Source organism: Lampris incognitus, chromosome 18 (genome assembly GCF_029633865.1).
Source record: "Lampris incognitus isolate fLamInc1 chromosome 18, fLamInc1.hap2, whole genome shotgun sequence".
Taxonomy (NCBI): domain Eukaryota; kingdom Metazoa; phylum Chordata; class Actinopteri; order Lampriformes; family Lampridae; genus Lampris; species Lampris incognitus.
The window spans coordinates 30,568,499-30,593,439 of NC_079228.1; the positions used below are offsets into that span (position 1 = coordinate 30,568,499).

At 44.6% G+C, this 24,941-nt stretch overlaps 1 protein-coding gene and 1 long non-coding RNA gene across 2 annotated transcripts in view; one reads left to right on the forward strand and one right to left on the reverse strand.

The window, feature by feature from the left end:
* Positions 1 to 2,002: 2,002 nt before the first annotated feature.
* necab1 (N-terminal EF-hand calcium binding protein 1) overlaps positions 2,003 to 24,941 on the reverse strand; it is a 58,791-nt gene continuing 35,852 nt past the window's right edge. The window contains exons 7-13 of the mRNA XM_056298832.1: positions 13,380 to 13,498; positions 11,622 to 11,698; positions 10,052 to 10,105; positions 7,844 to 7,956; positions 3,894 to 3,971; positions 2,604 to 2,695; positions 2,003 to 2,031 (exon numbers count right to left, since the gene is read on the reverse strand). Coding sequence (XP_056154807.1) covers positions 2,003 to 2,031; positions 2,604 to 2,695; positions 3,894 to 3,971; positions 7,844 to 7,956; positions 10,052 to 10,105; positions 11,622 to 11,698; positions 13,380 to 13,498 — 562 coding nt within the window. The remainder of the gene's footprint in view (positions 2,032 to 2,603; positions 2,696 to 3,893; positions 3,972 to 7,843; positions 7,957 to 10,051; positions 10,106 to 11,621; positions 11,699 to 13,379; positions 13,499 to 24,941) is intronic.
* Positions 8,947 to 16,918, forward strand: LOC130129037 (uncharacterized). The gene is made up of 3 exons (XR_008811946.1): positions 8,947 to 8,956; positions 11,634 to 11,760; positions 16,906 to 16,918. It is a non-coding gene; the product is annotated as an uncharacterized LOC130129037 (long non-coding RNA).

The following is a 24,941-nucleotide window of genomic DNA, read 5'->3' on the forward strand; positions in this document are numbered from 1 at the left end:
TGGTGTGGGAGATGTCTGAACACACCCTCGGTTGCTAATATGCAGTACTGGAAACGGTCCTGTTCGAGCTGAAATCTAATTGGATGCGCACTTGGAGTGCTACGCGTCCTGGGATGCGTGCTAACGTACCTGCAAATATGATGAATCATGGAAGTGCATGGTGTCACGTATGCACTGAAAGGTAGGCCTCTCAACCCCACCCATCAGTGGCCGTTGTGACAGCATGTCATTAGGACACGAACGTATTCGAAAGGTTCAGAATAGCTCCGTGTGTTTCCATTGGCTCTCTGATATTGGATTAAAGCGGTGTAATGCGACCCTCGATCTCCAACGCCTGGCTGGGTCCCTGAAGGACGGCGTCCCGGCTGTGAAGGACAATTTTCTCCCCGGGTGCAAAGACCCCCACCGGCTTTAAGGGGAGCCTGCTGTCTCTGAACAGCTCCATCTCTCAGTGTCCGTGAGGCTGAAGCCCGATTCAGCTTGTGATTTAACAGCAAAGACGGAGGTTATCGCCGTTGTTGCTGTTGTTTTTGGCTTGGGTAATGCTTCGAGCTACAGGTTTTCAACTACGTGCAAAATGTCACATGAGACCCTCTGGCGCATTGGTGTCTTCACAGATGTGTTACTCCAGACTTCTGCACAATGTGGAAAATATTAATTTTTGTCTAGTTGATAGGACGCATTTTATGGGTTTTATTTTTTAACTCTATCACAAATCACCCTTTCCTTCACTCTGCCCATATGACACCAAATCTACTTCAGTGTAGCTTAATCTTTTTTCTATATTTTTTTAGATATGGTTTTTTGTCTTCATAATCCACAAAGAATTCAATAAAACTTTTTTTCTTCTTTTTTGTGTGCAAATAACATAGTAATGATAAAGCATTTCTAACTCCGGTATGTCATTCCTTGTATGATTGTATAGAAACTATTGCATTGCATGTGCCTGGGCAGACAGGAATAACGCAATACAAACCAGCCATTAGATAAATGTGGCGCAGAGCATCTCCTTTCTTTTGAGTTTATTGGAGTTATGTACGGTTCGTGATAAAATAAACACATTAAGTCAATCAATAGAAAAAAAAAATGTTTAACACGTATGAAAAACAGAATTTAGGACAGCAAACTGAGTTGCGTGAATAAATCATACTAGTCTATATCCACAAGATGGCGTTATCTTCACTCGTTTGAAAGCCTTTTCATTTGAAGGTAATTTTTTTTCAGAGCCCGTAGGTCCAAGTGTATGTATGTGTGTATGTGTATATGTGTTGTCTGCATGAGAAATACTGATGGAAACACACGAGCAACTCATTTTCCAAAGACAAGTTCAAGTTTCTCTACAAGGCAACAGCAACCGTTCACACACAAACTGTAAGGGATCAATGCACACGAGATACACAATAATACTTTTATTTATCTGTGACCGACAACTTTTTCCCAATTTGACACAACAAATACAGTAAAGATATAATGGTTTACTTGAGCGCTCAAGAACTGCTACAAATAGATAACATTATCTTTCCCCCCTTTTTTCCTCTATCATATTCTCTCTCCAGTTTTCTCTTGTACACACACGCGCACACACACAGTCTACAACAGTATGCCATGTCACTCGTGTCTACAGCACGCTTGAGTTGTTGTACGTCCACAAGCTACTCTAGGCTGCGGATGATGTAACAAAAGACAGTGATGATGTCATGTCATCAGACGCCGTCCCGGTCTGATGAGGTCATTGCTTCAGTATGACCGTACATCTCTAGGAGTACAAACAAACATGCACGCACACTATCACAGCTACCAGCTAAGGTAAAATGAAGGTTGTAAACTGATACTAATTACCATGAATTCACAAGTTCAAATTTGTGTGCGTGTGTGCGCTGAAGCGGACTTTTCTGTTGTTAATGCTAATGAAAGGTGGACTATTTTGCTCTCTGGTTGGTCCGCAGTGGTACGACGAAGCGGCCTCCTGTACGATCCCTCGAGGGGGTGGGACAGTCCACCTTCAGTTGTTGTTGAGGACCCACCAGGAGGCTGCAGAAGAAGGGAAACGAGGAGGGGAGAGAAGGAAAGTAGAGAGAAGAACAGAGGGAATCATTGATCCCAAAATAATTTGCCCGATCAGTCATATGCTGAGCAAGCTCTCCACTGCTGTCTATTTCTGTTATCTATGCATGTGCACTTGTGTACATATATGTGTGTGTGTATGTTTGTATGAGTGCAATCACAAATGCACTGAAGCCCCCCCCAACTCAGAATCAATGCCCTTCAAGGCAGTCATGTAAAAGTGTGTGTGTGTGTGTGTGGGGGGGGGGGATGCTCGCAAGATCAAGAAAATCGGTTGATGATAAGAACGGAGGGCCAAATCGGACATGGCCAATCAAACGTGAATAAGACACAAATCAATTGTGGGGAGAGGATGTACTGCAAATGGAGAGGAGAGAGAGAGAGGGCAGCATCTTTGATTTGACCATAAGACGACAGATGACGCAGGTAGATGATTGGGCTTTTGGAGGTGAAAACTCAGGCATGGCAAATCAATCTCACAGAGAATAGGTTGGCTGTGATTTGAGGATGGAATTAGACATTAGCAGTCAACGGCCTACCGGGAACCAGCATGGTGGTTATGATCTCTGGAGTCTCCAGGAAGTCCACGTTACCCCGCTGGAAGGTCTTGCTGTAGTTGGTTTGCAGGTGACTGGGTAAATAAAATCAAGACGTTTAATTCACTGTGAATGCATAAGGTGCACACATAAAGACCCGAATCTGAACGAGCTACTGCCAAAGTACCCTTAAGTAAGGTACCGAAACCCCTTCCTTCTCCACTATAACTCTTCAATGGCCAATATAAGAGCATTCATTTACTCGCTGTCTACACACCCACTCAGTCCAGTACACTTTCACAGAGATCTGGAGGCTATCCCAGCAGGATATGGGTGGAAGGCAGTGAGATGTCGGTTCATCACACACAGCTCAGTTGACACATATATATAGTACATAGTATCTTTGAACTGTGGGAGGAAAGAAGACATGCAAACTTTTCCCAGATTTTTCATGACTTTTGCTTAGATGTATATATGATAGCTTTTGCAGAGACAAGGTCATATTATTCAGTATTAACTATCAGTGGAAGCCTCAACAATCTCTAAATGGGCCGAGTAACTTTAAAACCTGGGAAATTTGATCATTTTACAGAAGTTTTCCACAACTGGGAAACTGATAAATTTCCAGGATTTCCAGGACGTCTGTGAACCTTGCTCAAAGTACAAGGACAGCCCTGATCTCCTCCTCCCAATCTACCTTTCCCGTTGTCTCTCCCATTTACATTTCATCCACGTAAAAGCTCTCCAATTCCCATAGGTCTCATTAATCTATACAGACTATGAGGAAGACTTTCTCAGCCTGTGCAAAGAGTGTTGGCAGATATAGAAAATTGTATTATCATGACAATCACAGTGGGTTTTGCACGACATATATATATACACACAACGATATCTGCTTACATATGCAGAAATACCATGTTTAAGAATCCAGTTGGAGTTCATCACATTGAATTGCTTGGTATCGAAACAAAACTAGCTTTCAAATAAGTCCCCCTTGAATATTCCAGATCTCATTTTGCAAGAAATTTTAGCTAATAGATTCTCATTATCATCAATTCAGACACGTATGATGCATCACGATATGACACTATGCAAATTTCCCCCCAATACAACAGCATTGACAGAGATTAAAACAATAACATCGAATCATTGCCCAGCCTTATGTGCATACATGTGTGAAGTAAATTGGGTGCGAGTTCATGATTTCAGTTCAAGCCGTATATATTCAGTTACAGGCGGTTGCTTTAACATGATAAAGTTCATCAAATACACATGCAGCAGGAGAATACCTACTTCTTCCACACATTGTTGTGCTCCCAGAATTCATAGAGGATGAAGCGTGACTCATTCGCCAGCCGCTGAACTGCAATGCTGCCAAAATCAGAAAAAGACATTGCACATGTCAAGCAGGTGCAAATGATAGCGATGTGGCCTATCCCTGCCTGCTGTCAATACATCATCTCTATTTTAATCCTAGCACACTTCAACTAGACACCGCTGCTGTGACTTTGACAAAAAGAAATGTCCTACAGGCATTTCATCCTTGAGCGATGGATAAAAAATGCCGTGTTGTGGTGTATTTGAATGAGCACTCGGTGTTCTGCTGAGTTGGACTGTTGATGAAGCACATTGTGGTTGGATTGCTTATGTCTGTGGATGACACATTTAGACACTAATGACCCGTTAAACTTTAAGCCTCGACCCCATATTGTAATTGTAAGTATAGCCACCCTCCACTCGGGTATTGTTACATAACATAACATAACATAATGTAAACTACTAATAAGACACGTTAGTCCCTAGCTAACGGGTCTGACCCTTTAGTCGAGCGGTTAGTGATGTCGCCTTGTGGTGCAGTACACGCCGTATCGTATCCCGCACCGGGCAAGAAAATAACCGGTTACAATAACATAACATAACATGGTATCAGAAAACGGAGTTACGGAGCAACAGGCGAAGTAAAGTGTCTTGTCAGACAAGCTAACAGAAAGCTAGCTAGCTCATTGACGTCGCGCTAACGGCTAGCAGAAAGATGGGGCGGTTCAAGCCACCGTCACCGCTGATACTTACCGGCAGCCTGGCAGAAAACTGGCGCAGATGGGAACGACGTTTTCGGCTGTGCATGACCGCACCGGGAGCTTGTGACAAAGATGAGGAGGTTAAAATCGCCATTCTGCTTCACACCTTCGGCGAAGAAGCGTTGGAAGTGTACAACACACTCACCGTTAGCCTGGTTGATGAAGAGAATGAGACGATGGAGGAACGTTCTCACAGCGTTCCGAAGCCACTGCAGCCCCCCCAGAAAAAGTGTTCGAGCGGCACCAGTTCTGGTCACATCCGATGACAGAAGGGACTTCTGTGGACAGATTCATCACGGAACTGCGACGGAAAAGCAAAGACCGAGTTTGGCCCAAGTGAAAATGATATTCTCAAAGACAAGCTAGTATTTAGCATAATGAATCGGCATCTAAAAGAAAGACTGCTGCGTGAAAATGACCTGTCACCACACAGAGCCATAGAAATATGCAGCGCAACAGAGCTAGCCAAGACGCAGATACAAGCAATGCAGAACGTACATATCGTTTGTGACGCCCCAGTGGAAGCTATAGAGAGAAGAGCGGGGCAGAGAAGAGCGGCCACCTGGAACAAGAGCAGCAAAAAACCACCAATAGGAGACTGCCGCAGGTGTGGCGGGAGCTCAAAAGGTCAAATAAATCAGTTCAAGAGAGACGTCTTTATGCATGCTGAATAGTCCAGGTAAGGAAATCACAGCAAGTTGAAATGTTTCTCTCAATAAACGTTGTGTCCAGACGAACTGATTCAACTTTCTGTGAGTTCAAGAGAGACACCTGCAAAATATCTCAAAGCACCGAAGGAACATTTGCAATTTTCCCTCGGCAAACAATATATGACAGAACATAGCAAGATACAGGAAAAATTAACGGCGGTCGACATTTTTTCCACTCATTTCTAGTTAGACTGTACATTAGTTATTAAGTTCAGCTAATGATCTCATTAAAAGGTTTAATTTGCTTTAGATATGAGGTCAGATATGAGAGTCAGCACCTCCAAGTCTGAGGCCATGGTTCTCTACTGGAAAATGGTGGATTGCTCCCTCCAGGTTGGGGATGAGTTGTTGCCTCGAGTGAAGGAGTTCAAGTATCTCGAGATCTTGTTCATGAGTGAGGTAGGATGGAGCGGGACATTGACAGGTGGATTGGTGCAGCATCAGCAGTAATGCGGACGTTGTACCGGACTGTTGTGGTGAAGAGGGAGCTGAGCCAGGAGGCAAAGCTCTCAATTTACCAGTCAATCTTCGTTCCAACCCTCACCTATGGTCATGAGCATTGGGTAGTGACCAAAAGGGTGAGATTGCACATACGAGCGGCTGAAATGAGCTTCCTCTGAAGGGTGTATGGGCTCAGCCTTAGAGATAGGGTGAGGAGCTCAGACATCCAGAGGAAGCTCGGAGTGTACAGCCGCTGCTCCTTCATGTCCAAAGGAGCCAGTTGAGGTGGTTCGGGCATCTGATTAGGATGCCTCCTGGGCGCCTTCCTTTGGAGGTTTTCCAGGCACGTCCAACTGGGAGGAGACCCTGAGGTAGACCCAGAACTCGCTGGAGGGACTACATGTCCAGTCTGGCCTGGGAACACCTTGTGATCCCCCAGGAGGAGCTGGAGGGCAGTGCTGGGGAGAGGGACGTCTGGAGTGCCCTACTTAGCTTGCTGCCACCGCAACCTGACCCCGGAGAAGTGGCTGACGATGAGATGAGATGAGATGAGATGAGATAAGATATGAGGTCTTTTTATTTTTTTTAGCAAAATGCTGCTTTTATACATTGAGGTTCGAAGCTCGTGACATTGCATGTGTCAGAAGATTGAAGTTGGGCCATAATGGGACCAGCTGGAGATAGATGACATGGGAATGAGTCACAGGTAAAGAAAGATATTAAAGGAAATTAAATCTTTTGGGTTTATAAAGAAAAAATGAGCGACGTGTGACTCACACTGTGGGATCACACATATAAACCATTAGTCTCATCCATCTTTATGCATATTGTTGCTCAAAATATTTATGAAAAGCCCATTGTGATATTACACATTTAGAAGAGAGAAACTCTGTTGAGTCGTCATAGTTAAAAGCTATATAGTTTGCTTTAGTAGTCTAATGTACCCTGTACTTGGAAAAGATGTCCCAGATTTTAATGATTTGCTGCAATGTGAATACTTCATAGCAAAGACCTGCTGTTGGCTAGTTGTTTTTTAAACTTGCTAGATAATACCACATATATAGACAATGACTGGAATTCTAACTGCCGTTTGCGTCGTAAGGAAAAGAGACCCTAAACATAAATTACTGTACCTGACTCAACTGTTTTCACTTCCATAACGGGTGTAGATATTATACTTTCCTTCCTCTGCTGAAGAAAGACATTCTGATTAAATTTTTTTAATATATTTACTTAATCCAATCAGTGCTGTGGGAAGCTAAAGCCTAACCCCACATGCATTGTGCAGAAGCATGCAGTCACACACAGATGTGCACAACCACATACGTGCACGCACACATGTTTACTTAGGTCACTTTTTGGGGAGATTGCACTGATTTGTATTCATTTCCAGGTGGTTTACACTAATCTTAGCCATAGCTGATACGGGCCTAACTAATTAGCCAACCCTCACCTAGACCTTAATGAAAACACAAACCGTCTTACATGGTGCCAGTGTAAATTGATACACCCCAATTTAGGCATGCTGTTCCCAATCAACTGGTTTCAAATCCAAAAATTATCCTCAAATGTGGCCTATGACAGAAACACACTCACACAATTTAGTATGGCTGATTCACCTGACCTACATGTCTTTGGACTATGGGAGGAAACCGGAGCACACCCACGCAGACATGGGGAGAACATGCAAACTCCACACAGAGAATGACCCAGGACGACCCCCAAGGTTGGACTACCCTGGGACTCGAACCCAGAACCTTCTTGCTGTCAGGCGACCGCACTAACCACTGCGCCACCGTGCCATCCGCTAGTAATACAAATTAATATAATCTAGAGGTAGTGTATGCAAAATCTCTTTAAACCTTCATAGGCAATGACACCCCCCCCCCCGCCAAAAAAAGCAGCTCCACACTTAAAATGTCTCGCGCATAGATTCCACGATGAGACCAAATATCTCGTTCTTTGGACCCTGACTATAGCAGATGCAAAAACCCTGTTTGGAAGCTGAACTGACTGTAGGCATCCGATCTGAGCGCAGGCACACTCCGTGTACTGTCTGAGAGCCAGACGAAACTCCCCCAGCTCCTCCTCCAGCACCGACAGCTGCCTCTGGACTATCAGGATGTGCTGAAAGGACACGTACGCACATGCAGACACACACACACACACACACACACACAAAGAAAAGAAAATTACTCTTCTACTATGGGTGAGGGGAGAGTTTTCTCTTTAGACTGAGTGTAACAATGATGATGATGATATTTCTGACTTTCTGTAGCTGATGAAGGGTTGTTGACAGCAGCTGATGGGTACAGGAAGTGAGCGTCTATCTCTGTGGCTAACGGCTAGCTCTGAGCGATCCCTCTGTGTGCTAAATGATCAAACGCCTTGAGTGCCTTGCTTACTCGCTTAACTGGGTGAAACCCACACTCTTGTGCACGTGTGCACACACATGCACAAGTCACGTGTATGCGTGTGCATGTGGATCATCATCAGGCTTCATTTATGAACTTTTCTGTTATGTAATTGCGTGGTAATATTTCAACTCGGTTGTCTCAGTTCAAAGTAAACAGGTTTTCCTATTTCAGTATACTGAAATAACGTAATTACAAAATAAAATAATTAAAATAAAATAATTACGGTTGGATCCATTTGACTGTAAGATGTAGAGGAAAAATTATTAAACTGCAGTAGCAATAATATTCATGGGAAATCCCAAAAGCTATATAAATAAATTCCTCAGGAAAGATTTCAATTTAAATGTGATGAGGCTGGCACCGGTGTTGATATCCATTCATCCATCCATTATCCAAACCTCTTATCCTGCTCTCAGGGTCACGAGGATGCTGGAGCCTATCCCAGCAGTCACTGGGTGGCAGATGGGAAGAGACAACCTGGACAGGCCGCCAGACCATCACAGGGCTGACACACAGATAAATACCTAAGGACAATTTAGTACGGCCAATTCACCTGACCTACATGTCTTTGGACTGTGGGAGGAAACCGGAACCCCCGGAGGAAATCCACGCAGACACGGGGAGAACATGCAAACTCCACACAGAGGATGACCCAGGATGACCCACCAAGGTTGGACTACCCAGGGGCTCGAACCCAGGACCTTCTTGCCGTGAGGCGATTATTATTATTATTATTATTATTAATTTGTTTATTTAGTATATTCATTAATTTATTTAACCGTCTATTTCATTTTTTAGTCTATTTTATTTCTTTCTTTCTTTATTAACCGTCTATTTGCTGTGGCATGCAGGTACTTTGGCTTGCTGCAGTTTGTTAATAGGTAAATGTAGTAGGCCAAAGATAAATATGGAAAATTACACCCAGCCACATCAACTAAGATGCATGCAGTCACACACACACACACACACACACACACACACACACACACACACACACACACACACACACACACACACACACACACACACACACACACACACAAGAAGGATGCACTGTCTGTCACCCAGACACTATTTGCTCTTGCACACTTCAACACAATTTCCTGTGACTGGACACTTGTTGTCTAAACCTCATCTTACAGATCTACTTCCTAAGTGACTGGTGAGCGCAAAAGAGGAAGAGCAATGCGAGAGAAAAGGGGACACAAGAAAAATAAATAAAATAACTTGAGACAACTTTCATCCCTGCTGTTGCCATGACAATAGCCAAGTGCTTATTTCCAATGCAGCCTCCCTTTCCCCTGTAATTCTCCCATAACCCCGGGAACACGGTGGCACGCAGGACGAACAGTCAGAAAAAAACAAAACATGAGTAGTCCGCGGTGGCGTAGCGGTCTAAGCATCGGCTTGGTGTCGATGCAGTTGCCCACTGGGGACTGGGGTTCGCGCCCCGGTCTCGTCAGATCCGACTATGGCCGGACTCGATGAAGCAGCAATCATTGGCAACGCTGTCTTCGGGAGGGGGGCGGAGTCGGCTTGTGTTCGTCATGTGAATGCGTCTCTGTGTGTGTTGGAAAAACAGTGGTTCGGCTTGGATTCGCCTTGTCACGAAAGTGGGGAGGCGTCTCCTTCGAGACTGCCGACCGGAGAGATGCAGTTGGCGAACGCATGCAATACAAGGGTGGGTGTTTGAATTAAAATAGGGATCAATTGGCCACTAAATTGGGAGAAAAAAGGGAAAAATCAGAAATAAAAAAAAAAAAAACAAAACAAAACAAAAAAAACACGTTACTCTGGAAACGAACCGATTTGGTGGTGCTCCCCAAAACCTCTTCCTCAACCGGCTCCAGGCGGATCTCCTACAGGATACAGAGAAAACAAGCCGTTATTCACTTGACGGTAAATGAATGACTGAAATAGGATGCAGTGGCATGCATCGATTCAATTTACACACACACACACACACCACATAAAAGATAAACGAGACTTGGAATTTACAAAACATGAGAAAAACCAAGCAAACCAACACATTAAACATTAAAAGGACACGCTGAGAGACAAATGTAAACTGGATTACCACAAAATATGACCACCCTCCTCTGTGAGATGATTTCAAAACTGATTTGGATGGATTCAAACCTCTGTAAGAGTGAAATGTGTCAGTTCTGATGAGGTTTCAAACATCCTTTCACGGAGTTGTATTCTCCTCATATTTGCATTTATGATTCATGAGAGTTGGTTGGAAAGGTAAAAAAATAAATCCCTGTCGGGACTCAACAGGTGAGTCTTTTCTATGTAAGAGTCAATGGTTCATATAGTTTGTGTATCTTCTGTAAACAAACATCTTTGAACACAAGTAACTTTATACCACATTGTATCTCTGCATGTCTAACTGGAATTATGCCTCGTGCTGTTTTCTAAGCATCTTTGAACAGAGTAGAAATGTGTGTGTGTGTGTGTGTGTGTGTGAGAGAGAGAGACAGAGTGAGAGATTTATGTGTGCATGTGTTAGTATATATATATATATATATGTGTGTGTGTGTGTGCATGTATATATGTATGTGTTTGTGTGTGTGGGTGCACGTGTATGTGGTGTGTGTGTGTGCATGTGTGTGTGGTGCGTGTGTGTGTATTTACATGTATGTGGTGTGTGCGTGCATGTGTGTGTGGTGCATGCGTGCGTGCATGTGTGTGTGTGTGTATGGATTCATGTGCTTGTGTGTGGTGCGTATGTGTTAATGTATATGTGCGTAGCATGTGGGGATGTGATATTTGCCAACATGTGTAAGTGTACTTGTGGGTGGATGTTTGAGGGGATCAGTTTACGTCGGTTCTCATAGTTGTGCTGATTCATCACAGAGGGACTAGACTGATCTCAAGACCAGATGGCAATTATAAAAAGAAGTAGGAGGGAAATAAAGGTGAAAACAGGAATACACTGGGGGCAAAAGAAAGGCAGAGTGAGACATGAAAGCACTGAAAGAATGAAATGGCTTCATTCCAAAACAAGACATGTCCTACATGCATTTTATACGCATCTATCTATCCATCTATCTATCTATCTATCTATCTATCTATCTATCTATCTATCTATCTATCTATCTATCTATCTATCTATCTATCTATCTATCTATCTATCTATCTATCTATCTATCTATCTATCTATCTATCTATCTATCTATCTATCTATCTATCTATCTATCTATCTATCTATCTATCTATCTATCTATTTGTCTGTCTATCGATAAACAAAGAACTAGACACTCAGACACACAGACAGATAGACAGACAGACAGACAGACAGACAGACACACAGATGATAGATAGATACAGACAGACAGACAGACAGATAGGGAGGTTTAGGTACTGAATCACCTTCTTCTCTAGGCGGTCAATGAGCTTCTGCAGTCTGTTGACTTGAGTCATCCACTGGTTGTCTTCATCATACACACCTGGTGGAGGAAGAGCAGCAGATGGGAGGAAAACAGATGGAAAAATACAGAGCCAATAGAAGGTACCATGCTTCTTGTACATACAATATGGTGGATACACAGCATCGGTGATGACCCATAATGCACAAGTGCAACCAAAAGACTGGTGATGTCATGTGACATCAGCAGAAAAGCTTTGAGGTTTGACAGCGCGATCAAAGCCTCTGGATCATCGATCACCATCCTGTCATCTGACAGTTTTCAGGTAAAGGCTATAAAATGTCCTCTCGAATAGTTTCTGTGTGCCACGTTTAAAAATATTAACACAGACATACACACACACACACACATAAACACACGGCCTATAATCTCTCGTTTGCTTTATTTCTCTCTCTCTCATACACAAATAGACATCGCATGCAGAGTTCTGCTCTCTGTCCTGTGGAGTTACAGTGTGGGCGAATGGCTTTGACAACAGCAATAAGTCAGTGTCACAGAAAACAACACAGCACAACACAACAGGCGAAAAACGGAGCGACAATATATTATTATGGAACAGGACCAGGCCTCATTGATTGAATCCATTACCCAACTTGGCTAATAAAAGAAACAGGCTGGGTTTTTGAGGAAACCAAATCGTTATTCTGGTGGACGTGATTTCAAATGACTGTGGTGCCTCCAAATAGCATCTGGTCACAGATTTTTTTTTTATGTGAAACCACATTTTTTATGTGAACTCAAGAGTAACATGGGGAAATGAGCAAAGGAGAATTCTCCCATCAAAAATGTCCATGTTTTTAAGGTTGTCTTGTTTTAATGGTTGTCATCATAAAGACAAGAGAAAAAAAGCCTAATCTACTTAAAATAACTGTGAAACAGCAACACGCTTTAGATTTGGAGGAATTAAGCAGGCCCGTTAGAGCTAACGATGCGCCTACCAACATGGGGATCCCGGTTTGAATCCCCGTGTTACCTCCGGCTTGGTCAGGCGTCCCTACAGACACAATTGGCCGTGTCTGCGGATGGGAAGCCAGATGTGGGTATGTGTCCTGGTCGCTGCACTAGCGCCTCCTCTGGTCGGCCAAGGTGCCTGTTCATGAGGGGGAACTGGGAGGGGGGGTAGCGTGATCCTCCCACGCACTACGTCCCCCTGGTGAAACTCCACACTGTCAGGTGAAAAGAAGCGGCTGGTGACTCCACATGTATCAGGGGAGGCATGTGGTAGTCTGCAGCCCTCCCCGGATTGGCAGAAGGGATTGGACCGGGATGGTTTGGAAGAGTGGGGTAATCAGCCAGATACAATTGGGGGGGAAAAGTGGGCCCCCCCAAAAAAAGAGCTAACGATGCGCTATGTCTTTGCTAACTCCCTACCAATGAAGAACCACAGTAGACAAAACTGGTTTTTATCATAGCCGGCCGGTATACAAGCGAGGCCATCATGATTTGAAACTGAGTGTCGGAGTGAGTCAAATGTGCCTTCGAAGAGCACAAAATCAAATCCTTTGTCATAGTTATCAACGTTGAAATGCATTAGGTTCTTGTGTGGACATTGAAATCTGTAACACAACGGGTGCAGGGGAAAGGGCGGGATATGTCTGACCAGATGTGATCACCATCAATCAGCACACGATACGAGTTTCTCACATCCGTTAGGCCAGACTGAACATGACCGGAAAGCTAAAACCGAGGACAGCGACCCCACCTGAATTGAGGCTGTGAATCGGGTTGTTGGGGGAAAGGCTGCTGTTCCTCTGAAGCCTTCGGTTGGAGCGTCGGCCCGACCATTGGATGGACAACACCTCCGGCTTCACCGGCCCCTGTCTGGGGACAAAACAACAGCAGCATTGAACAGTGTTTCAAGGAGCACATGGAGCGAACATACTTTTCAAAGATGATTTTTACAATAATTTTCCAATACACTTTTTCCACAAACATGGCCGACGCACTCTCACTTCATCATAGAAGAGTTCTCCCTTGCCTGCAATCTTAAAAAGCAACTTGTACTTGTGTCTATGATCACTTCTTGTTTCAGCACAGCGTATAACACAATACAGATGTTGTTGTTGTTGACACAGCTTCATGTTTCTGTTGTCAGATGATTGTCTATAAAAAGTGATTTGATCAAGTATCAAAAATTGACAATACCATTAGCCTTGATTAGCCAGTTAGCATTTTGTGACCCTTGATCAAATCACTTTTTTTTTCTGGTTGTGGAGTCATGACAGTCAATGACAACACCATTATTGTGTAATACGCTATGGTGAAACACAAAAATAAGTGATCACAGACACACGACAGAAAGGCAAATGGGAGAACCAATCTTTACTCTTCTGTGACGAAGCGGAGGTAGGTCGGCCATGTTTGTGAAAAAAATCTATTAGCTGATGGAGGAGGAGACAACACGTAATAATACATGTCTGTTCATATGAAATATGCTGGTCTTAATCTACGACCACATGGTGCACGTAGGAGCCAGAAGTGTGTATTTTCCTCTTCTATACAGGTCTGCGCGGGATTTGGGAACTGTCGTGTTTCCTGTTCACTTGTTTGACAAGCTGAGAAAAGCAAGTGATATTTTCTCTTTACCACACACACGTACAAACACACTTAAAGTGCAATCTGTAACCCATACATCAGTATTATATTGTCTGAAATTGCCATAAATGCACATTTCTCAGACTGGAAACGTCTGTCTTTGGCATCTACCGTGAGTTATTTGTCGATCTTCAGCTCTCAGTGACTTTTTGAAAGCGCTCCATCTGGCTGAACCACCACGTCGCCCCTGAAGCAATCTTCTTCATGATTAAGCCAGTCTTTTTCATATTTATGATGGCAGAGTGAATCCAAATCACTGTGAAAATCCTACTTTGAAAGAAACCTCGATCTTCTTAAACCGTTAATAAACCCACGGCGTTTTTGCAGGGTGTGTGTTCTGACTTGTCAGCTTCATTTCTTCTTGATGGAAATTTGTCTGGCGGCAAATGGGGAGAGACACCTATATCTAAAAAACAATTTAGGTGATGTTTCAGTTTGTCTCCAAATCATCATTTTTTTTACTGTATAAAAATTTTTGCAGGCTAATGAACTATTTTTGCTGTTTCATATTACAGTTTTTTGTTCAGTGGGTCCTGAGAGAAATGGATATCCATAGAACACCTTCTCTTTTGTTACAGTTGGACACATTATTTTCATGAGAAGTAGTACTAGTAGTACATTTGCTACTTAGTATTCATATCATAGTAGTACTACATGAAGTAGTACTAGTAGTAGAGGTAATACTAGTGGTAGTAGTAGTAGTAGAGGTAATACTATAGTAGTAATAGTACCTACCAGCTGTAGCAGGAGTAATATATAACACACATGTATAAATGTGTTTCCCCTCTGGAAATGTCAGTGATTCACATTCAACAGGCAGATATAAATTCGCCTTTAATCTCCTGCTGGACATCAAAGTTAGCTCTCTCTCTCTCTCTCACACACACACACACACACACACAGCATGGTGGGATGTGGGTCGATGGGACTGCCACTTTCTAAAATGTCTCTGAATAGCGAACACCTCTCTCTCTCTCTGGGGGAAAAACAAACAAACAAACCAGGTGAGCAAATGAAGAACAAAGGTCATCTCACCCCATCATCAGCCACTTCTCTGGGGTCGGGTCGCGGTGGCAGCAAGCTAAGTAGGGCACTCCAGACGTCCCTCTCCCCAGCAACGCCCTCCAGCTCCTCCTGGGGGATCCCAAGGCGTTCCCAGGCCAGATTGGACATGTAGTCCCTCCAGCGAGTTCTGGGTCTACCCCGGGGTCTCCTCCCAGTTGGACGTGCCTGGAAAGCCTCCAAAGGAAGGCACCCAGGAGGCATCCTAATCAGATGCCCAAACCACCTCAACTGGCTCCTTTCGACACGAAGGAGCAGCAGCTCTACTCAGAGCTCCCTCCAGATGTCCGAGCTCATCACCCTATCGCTAAGGCTGAGCCCAGACACTCTACGGAGGAAACTCATTTCCGCCGCTTGTATCTGCGATCTCACCCTTTCGGTCACTACCCAAAGCTCATGACCATAGATGAGGGTTGGAACGAAGACTGACTAGTAAATTGAGAGCTTTGCCTTCCAGCTCACCTCCCTCTTCGCCACAACGGTCCGGTACAACGTCCACATTACTGCTGATGCTGCAGCAATCCACCTGTCAATCTCCCTCTCCATCCCACCGTCACTCATGAACAAGACCCCAAGATACCTGAACGCCTTCACTTGAGGCAACAACTCATCCCTAACCCGGAGGGAGCAATCCACCAGTTTCCGGTAGAGAACCATGGCCTCAAGACTTGGAGGTGCTGACTTTCATCCCGTCCATTTCACACTCAGCTGCAAACCACCCCAATGCACGCTGGAGGTCGTGTTCTGATGAAGCCAAGAAAACCACATCATCTGCCAAGAGCAGAGATGCAATTGAGGTTCCCAAAACGGACACACTCTTCCACCTTGGCTGCACCTTGAGATCCTGTCCATGAATATCACAAACAGAGTTGGAGACAAGGGACAACCTTGGTAGGGTCCGACACCCACCGAAAACGTGTTTGACTTTGTGCCGAGAATGCAGACACAGCTCTCACTTTAGTTATACAAGGACCAGATGACTTGTAGCAACTGCACCGGTACTCCATACTCCTGCAATACATCCCACAGAGTGCCCTGGGGTACACGGTCGTAAGCCTTCTCCAAGTCCACAAAACACATGTAGACTGGCTGGTCAAACTCCCACGCCCCCCTCAGCACTTCCACAAGGGTAAAGAGTTGGTCCGTTGTTCCACGGCCAGGACAGAATCCGCATTGTTCCTCCTGGATCCGAGGTTCAACAGTCGGTCAGAGCCTCCTTTCCAGCACCATAGAGTAGACTTTCCCAGGGAGGCTGAGCAATGTGATGCCCCAAGAATAATTAATTTAATTAGATTCAATAATAATAATTAATAATTAAGTTAATGAATTAAAAAAAGACGTGAAAATTTAAGGAAGGCTGGGCATCTGTGTCCCTGTCCATCTTTGGGGATGCATTGGTTTACATAAACACATGAATCTGTGCACATTGCAAAATGAAACCACTAGTTACCATTAGTTCACAAACACGCCTTTTCTCCATTTTCCCATCTCCCTTTACGCCATTCTCATTTCTTCTTCTTCCTTCATTGCCAATAAGCTCTTTTAGCCCATGTCCCTCCCTTCCTCTTCAGGTACGTGTCTGAGTCGGCCACGGCGGCGTACGGTGACAAGGAGGCAGCTGCAAGCTCCATTACCTCCATTTTCAGTCCTGCGTTGGCAATTAAGGCTGGCAAGCTGGCAGTGTGACTCACTGGCAGACTGAGAGGGAGCTGCCACCAGATACTCCTCCACACACGATGTGCTAGCAGCCAAAATACATTCAACTGTGGCTTGAGATTCAATTGTATCACTTTTTTTTACACGGGTGTGGAAAGCCTCTTCACAACAAACACACAACATTTCCTTTAACAGGTGTGTGGGAAGAAAGAAATACTCCTTGTTTGCATGGTACTCTACAGCATAAGCTAAATACACACACACACACACACACACACACACACACACACACACACACACACACACACACACACACACACACATACACACACTCATGTGCACATGCCATAAGGGATTTTCAAAATAAGGGACAAAACATCCTGACAGCAGGAAGATAAATCTTAGGCGATGTCCCCCTGCGGCTACATGTACCTCCATCACCAACGTTTGCATTATTATCATGTCAGAATGACACACAAACGTGGGTGAACCTTGGCATCAGCTAGTAGATACAAAAAGATAACAAACAGAAATAGGCAGCGAATTTTCCGAGCTCTTACCCGGGTATACATTTGAAGTTTAAACTTAACAAATGCCTCTTAACAAGGCAGGTTTAAGCTAAATTCTACCACGAGGCCGAGAAATCGTTTCCTTCATTCATCAGTCAAAGCTGCAAGCAAGTCTATTCAGATATTCCTTTTTCTTTTTTTTTCTTTTTTGGATTTTCCCCTTCCGTGTCGTCCCTGTTGCTGCTCCACCCTATCTACCGATCCGGGGAGGGCTGCAGACTACCGCATGCCCCCTCCGATACATGTGGAGTCACCAGCCGCTTCTTTTCACCTGACAGTGAGGAGTTTCACCAGGGGGACGTAGCGCGTGGGAGGATCACGCTATTCTCCCCAGTTACCCCTCCCCCCCAAACAGGCGCCCCGACCGACCAGAGGAGATGCTAGTGCAGCGTCCAGGACACACACCCATATCCAGCTTCCCACCCGCAGACACGCCCTGTTGTGTCTGTAGGGACGCCCGACCAAGCCGGAGGGTAACACGGGGATTCGATCCGGCGATCACCATGTTGGTAGGCAATGGAATAGACTGCTGTGCCGCCCGGATGCCCTCTAATATTTCATTTATAGGTACTGATTCAAACTTTCAAAATTGTGGAAGCTGACTGCTGTACAGACATTTAACATTAATTAGTAGTGGAACCGTTACAAGTTTGTGAATAATCTAGTCTGTCTCGTGCGTATTCCATTCCATTTAAAAGTTGAAAATAACGTCAATCACACTCAAACGGGTCTTCAAAAAAGTTAGGGCGTGTATAACTGGTGTAGAAAGTAAAAAAAAAAAAAATTCAATGGTTCAAACACCAGAAGAGAGTTTGGTGAATCCAGAGCTTGAATTCAACAAATTCTTTGTTTAAAAAACTCAATTCAACACCTTCTAGCAGCACAGGAAGGTGTAAAGTTGGCACAGCCTAGTCCTTCATCAGTGTCCATCATCACAATGTACATTTTTCATGACAATAAATCCTCCCCATCAGTAGCTCATGGCAGCATGTTACAATCATGGCTGTCTGTCCTTCTGCACCGCCACAGGAAATAATAAATTATGAAAATATTAAAGGCCCAATCTGGGCGTCCGCGTAGTGAAGCAGTCTATTCCGTGTCTGAGGGTGGGAACCCAGATGTGGGTATGTGGCCTGGTCGCTGCACTAGCGCCTCCTCTGGTCGGTCGGGGCACCTGTTCAGGGGGAGGGGGAACTGGGGGAAAATAGCGTGATTCTCCCATGCACTACGTCCCCCTGGTGAAACTCCACACTGTCAGGTGAAAAGAAGCGGCTGGCGACTCCACATGTATCAGAGGAGCATGTGGTAGTCTGCAGTCCTCCCTGGATCAGCAGAGGGGGTGGAGCAGCAACCGGGACAGCTAGGAAGAGTGGGGTAATTGGACAGGTACAATTGGGCAGAAAAAGGGGGGAAAAATCGAAAAAAGGCACAATCAGTAATCCAAATATAAACCAAAGGGTCGTCCCATTACCAAAATTCAAAACACAGTATTGCAACCTGCTATTCCTCCCAATTTGATTAACAGGTCTTTTAATAAAACAACCGACACGAGGGAACAACTAAGTCTACCGTAAAATGTTTGTTTATAATGGTTGTGTACAGACGGGGGACAAATTAAAGGAAAAACCAACATAAAGTGTCTTAGTAAGGTGTTGGGCCATCAGGAGCCTCCAGAACAGCTTCAGTGCTCCTTGTCACAGATTCCACAAGTCTCTGAACTCTGGAGGGATGGACACCATTCTTCCAAAAGATATTCCCTCGTTTGCTGTTTTGATGATGGTGGTGGAGAGCGCTGTCTAACATGTCGGTCCAAAATCTCCCAAAGATGTTCAACCGGGTTGAGATCTGGTGACTGTGAAGGCCACAGCATATGATTTACATAATTTTCATCCTCATCAAACCATTCAGGGACCCCTCATGTCCTGTGGATGGGGGCATTGTCATCCTGGAAGAGACCCCTCCCATCAGGATAGAGATGTTGCATCATAGGATAAAGGCGATCACTCTGAATAACCTGGTGTTGATTTGCAGTGACCCTTCCCTCTAAGGGGACAAGTGGACCAAAACCATGACAGGAAAATGCCCCCACAGCATAACTGTGGGGGCATGTTGACTGTAAAGGTCAAGCACTCAGGTTTTTCCTTTCATTTGTCACCCGTCTGCATATCACAATCTATTGCTTACCCACTTATTCTCACTGTGTCCAGCAATATTTGTTTCTGTGTTTTACTTTTGACTGACTGGAAGCCAGGGTCAGGAGTGGGGTTAAGCTTTAGTGACCACAGCAGAGGTGCATTTTGGGTAATGCACCTTTAGTCCCCCGCCTAACTCTAGCTCTTTAGGGTTTAACTAAGCTCATATTTGCATACCCAGCATTGCTTTATTGTAGTTTAGTTTAAGCTTATTTAATCCAAATGACCTTATCTTACATCCTCCTTAGTCCACGTAAATCAGTGCATGATGATGCATAAATTCCCACTCCCATCAAGATAGAAATGTTTCACCACAGGATAAAGGTGATCACTCAGAATAATTTTGTATTGATTTGCAGTGACCCTTCCCTCTAAGGGGACAAAGTGGACACAAACCATGCCATAAAAATGCCCTCTACAGCATAACAGAGCCCCTGGACCCCTCACTGTTGGGGTCAAGCATTCAGGATTTTCTTTTCATTTGTCACCCATCTGTATGTGAACACTGGAGTAAAACAGTGGCATATTTTCACTTACAGTTGGTTGAGAAAGGCATAAAGTCCTTATTTTGCATCGATAACCCAAGCCTTTCAGCTATGCATGGGAATATACCTTAAAATTTTAAGGTAGAAAAAAGTTCCGGACAGGGCGTCCGGGTGGCAAGGCAGTCTATTCCGTTGCCTACCAACATGGGGATCGCCGGTTCGAATCCCCGTGTTACCTCCGGCTTGGTCAGGCGTCCCTACAGACACAATTGGCCATATCTGTGGGTGGGAAGCTGGATGTGGGTATGTGTCCTGGTCGCTGCACTAGCGCCTCCTCTGGTTGGTCAGGGCGACCGTGTCAGGGGGGAGGGGGAACTGAGGGGAATAGCGTGATCCTCCCATGCGCTACGTCCCCCTGGTGAAACTCCTCACTGTCAGGTGAAAAGAAGCGGCTGGTGACTCCACATGTATCGGAGGAGGTATGTGGTAGTCTGCAGCCCTCCCCCGGATCGGCAGAGGGGGTGGAGCAGCAACAGCTCGGAAAATAGGGTAATTGGCCAAGTACAATGGGAGAGAAAAAGGGAGACCCCCCCCCCACAAAAACAAGTTCAAGATTGGGCCTTTAAATACAATGAGGAGCATCGAGTTAGTTTTATTCGGCCATGAGTGGGACTTGAGGCTTTTCAACCGTCTGGTGAAGTAAACACAACAGATCTGCAGCCTGCTGCCGCTCCCTGCAAAGTAAATAGCTGCAAAACACGTCCACCGAGGTCTAACATGAATAACATGACAGGCGTCTTCGGGTTTACAGAAGTCAGCAGAGGACTCTCTTCCCCCCGCTGTGATAATCACAGCACCGCATCTCGCTCTGCTCTTTTCCATTAAACACAGTCAGCCACAGAGGAGCAAGCAGACAAGCCAGATGCAGGAGTGTGCACTACATATGTGCATTACACTTCATTACATGTTCATTACATGTGTGTTACACACTCGGGCACATGAGCCACGTTTGTTCCCTAGCAACCATGGGTGGATTACTGAACAGGTCTACCAGACCCAGGGGCCCAATGGCTCGGGGGGGCCTTAGCCCGAGCCTCTGGCTGATGTCGCTGTTATGATCTTTGCATTTCTTGTCGCATAGTGAAAGGGCTTTGTCATTCATGTCAATAACAGAGCCCCAAATGTCCTACTGAAAAACCATAGGAAACTGCAGGTAAAAGTATATGCTGTTGGTGTAAACTGTATTCATGTGCGCTATAAATCCTGTTGAGATAGATTCAAAAAAGGACTGGTTGTTAAAATCCCTAGTGTTTGCACTGCAACAGATTCAGTGGAGATCAAACTGGAGATGTCTGCCAAGGTGACATTGCCACCACCAGGACACATCATCAGTTGTGTACCTCAGCATCACAGGGTGTTTCGGCCTTTTATCACAAGACACCCTCCGCTGAGGCAGGCCCACCACAGGTTGATCGGTCCTGGGTGCATGACCTGTGGTTAGCTGTTCACCCTGGCAGCCCAGACGGCGTCTCTCCTTTTGAGCCAGATCCAGTGGCTAGTCCTCTCAGCAATGTTGGCTAGCTCTTTGATCACTCTCCTGTGGGCCTGCCCCCTGACTCCTAGTTCCCTCAGGAGTTTTGCTGTGGAGCTGGCAACAAAGCCCCTACAACCCACCTCCACAGGGCGCACCTTCACCTTCCAGCCTCTGTCCTCTGCTTCGGCTGCTAGGTTGGCGTACCGCAGCTTCTTACGCTCGTACGCTTCATCGACTGCATCCTCCCAGGGGACTGTGAGCTCAATGATGTAAGCGAGCTGGTTAGAATTGGACCAGAGGACAAGGTCTGGTCGCAAGGTGGTTGTTGCGATCTCTGTCGGGAAGATGAGCTTCTGGCCTAAGTCCATTCGCATTTCCCTGATACAAGTTTAGTTATTGTGCTGTTGTCTGCAAGTCAGTGTACCTGCGGTGCCGGGGTTTTTTATGCATCTGTGCTTTTCTCATAATCTGCCTATGCTATGCTGGCCCATATTTCAGTGAACCGGTCCAATGGAACAATAAAAACACATGCTATAAAGGGGAGAGGAGTTAGTAAATGAGATAAATTATAATCGTTCCTGTTGACAGAAGTTCACTCGAGGACCGGATGACTCATCCAAGGACGTTTTACAAATACAGACAGCTCATTAATACATACTACATACATGAATACATACTGGGCGGCACGGTGGCCCAGCGGTTAGCGCTGTCACCTCACAGCAAGAAGGTTCTGGGTACGAACCCCGGAGTTGTCCAACCTTGGGGGTCATCCCAGTTCGTCCTCTGTGTAGAGTTTGCATGTTCTTCCCCATGTCGGCGGTGGGTTTTCTCCGGGTGCTCCGGTTTCCCCCACCATCAAAAAGACATGCATGTTCGGGTTAACACTCCTGTCTGTGCCCTTGACCGAGGCATGGAAAGACAAACTGGAGTTGGTCCCCAGGTGCTGCATGGTGGCTGCCCACTGCTCCTAGCTACACAGCTAGGATGGGCAGAGAAAGAATTGCCCCACAGGGATTAATAAAAGTATTAAAAAAAAAACACTTAAGGACACAAACACATAAACATGAAAAGACTCGAAGGACATTGCACCACGTTTGGTATTGAGACGCTCGACCCTCCCTCCGGGTAAACCCTAAATCAGGGCTGCATTTCAAGCCAAGGCCATCTTCTCACATTGGGAATGTGACCACAGAAACCACTTAAAGTCCTCCGAGGAAACACACATCCTTATCCCCCATATTCTCCAGACGCTGAGAGCATTTAGACAAGCTCTTGTATTCAGATGCAAATACGAGGGAATTGTGTCAGACTCACACTTTAAAACAACTTGGGAGAGAAAAGAAGGACAAGAAGAGGAGAGGTGAAAAGATGTGATGGAAGGAAAGGAGAGCTGAAACAGGGGAAGAGTGGAAAGTGGAATAGGGGGGGAAAAAAGAAACGTGCGCCAACTTCTAACTTTAACCCGGATGAAAATCATTCCAGCCAATCACAACACAGGAAAAGCGTCCGTCAACAAGCCCATGATGAGAAAAGAGGCAAGATCATATATGAGCCTTTTAAATTTAACTTCAAAAACACGACTTTACACTTTAAAATCCTTAAATAACACCATGAAGTCATGATTTTATGGGCTGTAATGTAATAATCGGTGTAGCTTGTATTTCGGCTTGTAATTGCTTCATCCTTTGCATTTCATTTCAACTGCATTTCCTGTATGAAAGGTGCCAAATGAATAAGTTTATTATCATTATAATTATAATTTCTTACAAGTTATGTGGGAGTGATAGTGGATGGTTGAAATAAAGTGGTAAGAGAGACGTGTAATGCTGCATTCAAACACATAGTCGCGAATCCAAATGAAATACCTACATGAATAGACTTAAATTGGAGTCGTTTCTAATAAAAATAAAAAATAAAAAATAATATAATTACACAGTATAAATACCTATAGCATACTAACACCTAAGAGCTTTCCACAAGAAATATCAACATCCATTAATGCATCACGAATTTATCATTTAGCCATGTTCGTAACTGGTAATAAAGCCTGCGGTTTGTCATTAGAGGACGAGGCAGTTAGCTGACTGTTTGTTACAGTTTGTATTTACACCTGCAGCTGACGCATGAAACCAGGCAGGTGGAGAGACGGAGTCAGGCCTGTCAGTCAATACCTGTTCCTTAAATACACTATCAACACAGACAGTCCCCACAGGGCCAACCCGCAGCCTGGGAACACACACACACACACACACACACACACACACACACACACACACACACACACACACACACATACACACACACACGCATGTATGCATGCATGCACATTCAAAGTACCCACTGGTGAGTCACCACTGTTAATGAACCAAATGCACTAGAGGCATGCCCAAGAAAGTCTGAATACAGAACTAGAATAATCAGCCATACTGCACACACACACACACACACACACACACACACACACACACACACACACCAAGTAGACCTGTCTCAGAATAAGTGCCTGCAGAGTTATTATGCTGGTTCACTCCTCACAGACCAACTGTAGCAGCTGTGACAGGAAGTCCATTATTCTCTCTAAGGTTGCCATAGAAATATTAAAGTGGCTGTAGACTATTTTTCAAGTTTCTCCCCTAGTGTTTCCAAGGGTTTTTATTATTATTTGCGTGGTTGTCGCAAAGACAACCGGATCACTTTCCGTTCATTAGCAGCCTGGCTACTGTCCAAATTAAGAAAGCGAGGCTTATAGGGTAGCAATCTAAACACCCATGGTGTCATTAGTATTCTATAGCCATTACACTGTCCTATCAACATTTACTTCATAATGATAAGTAAAAGCAAAAGTTTGTCTACTGCTGCTGTAAGTGAATTTTTAGCAAAAGTTGAAAAATCTAAAATGTAAATCAGGTGTTTATCCATTGGCTGGTTTTAAGAGATTGAACAATTTTCAAGAGAATGTCCTCAAAAACTTCTCAAGGGGTCAACAAAAGGATCTAAAGAAAGGGTTTCTTAATATATAGAAACTGGAAAACTCTGCTTCCGTCACTCTCTTTATCATATCAGACATGTCAGCTTTTCCACCTCAACTGAGCCCTAAAACTTTTTTCCAAAATATTTTTATCCCACTAAACTTGCCTTTTAAATTCAGCTTTTCTTGCATAATGTTACATA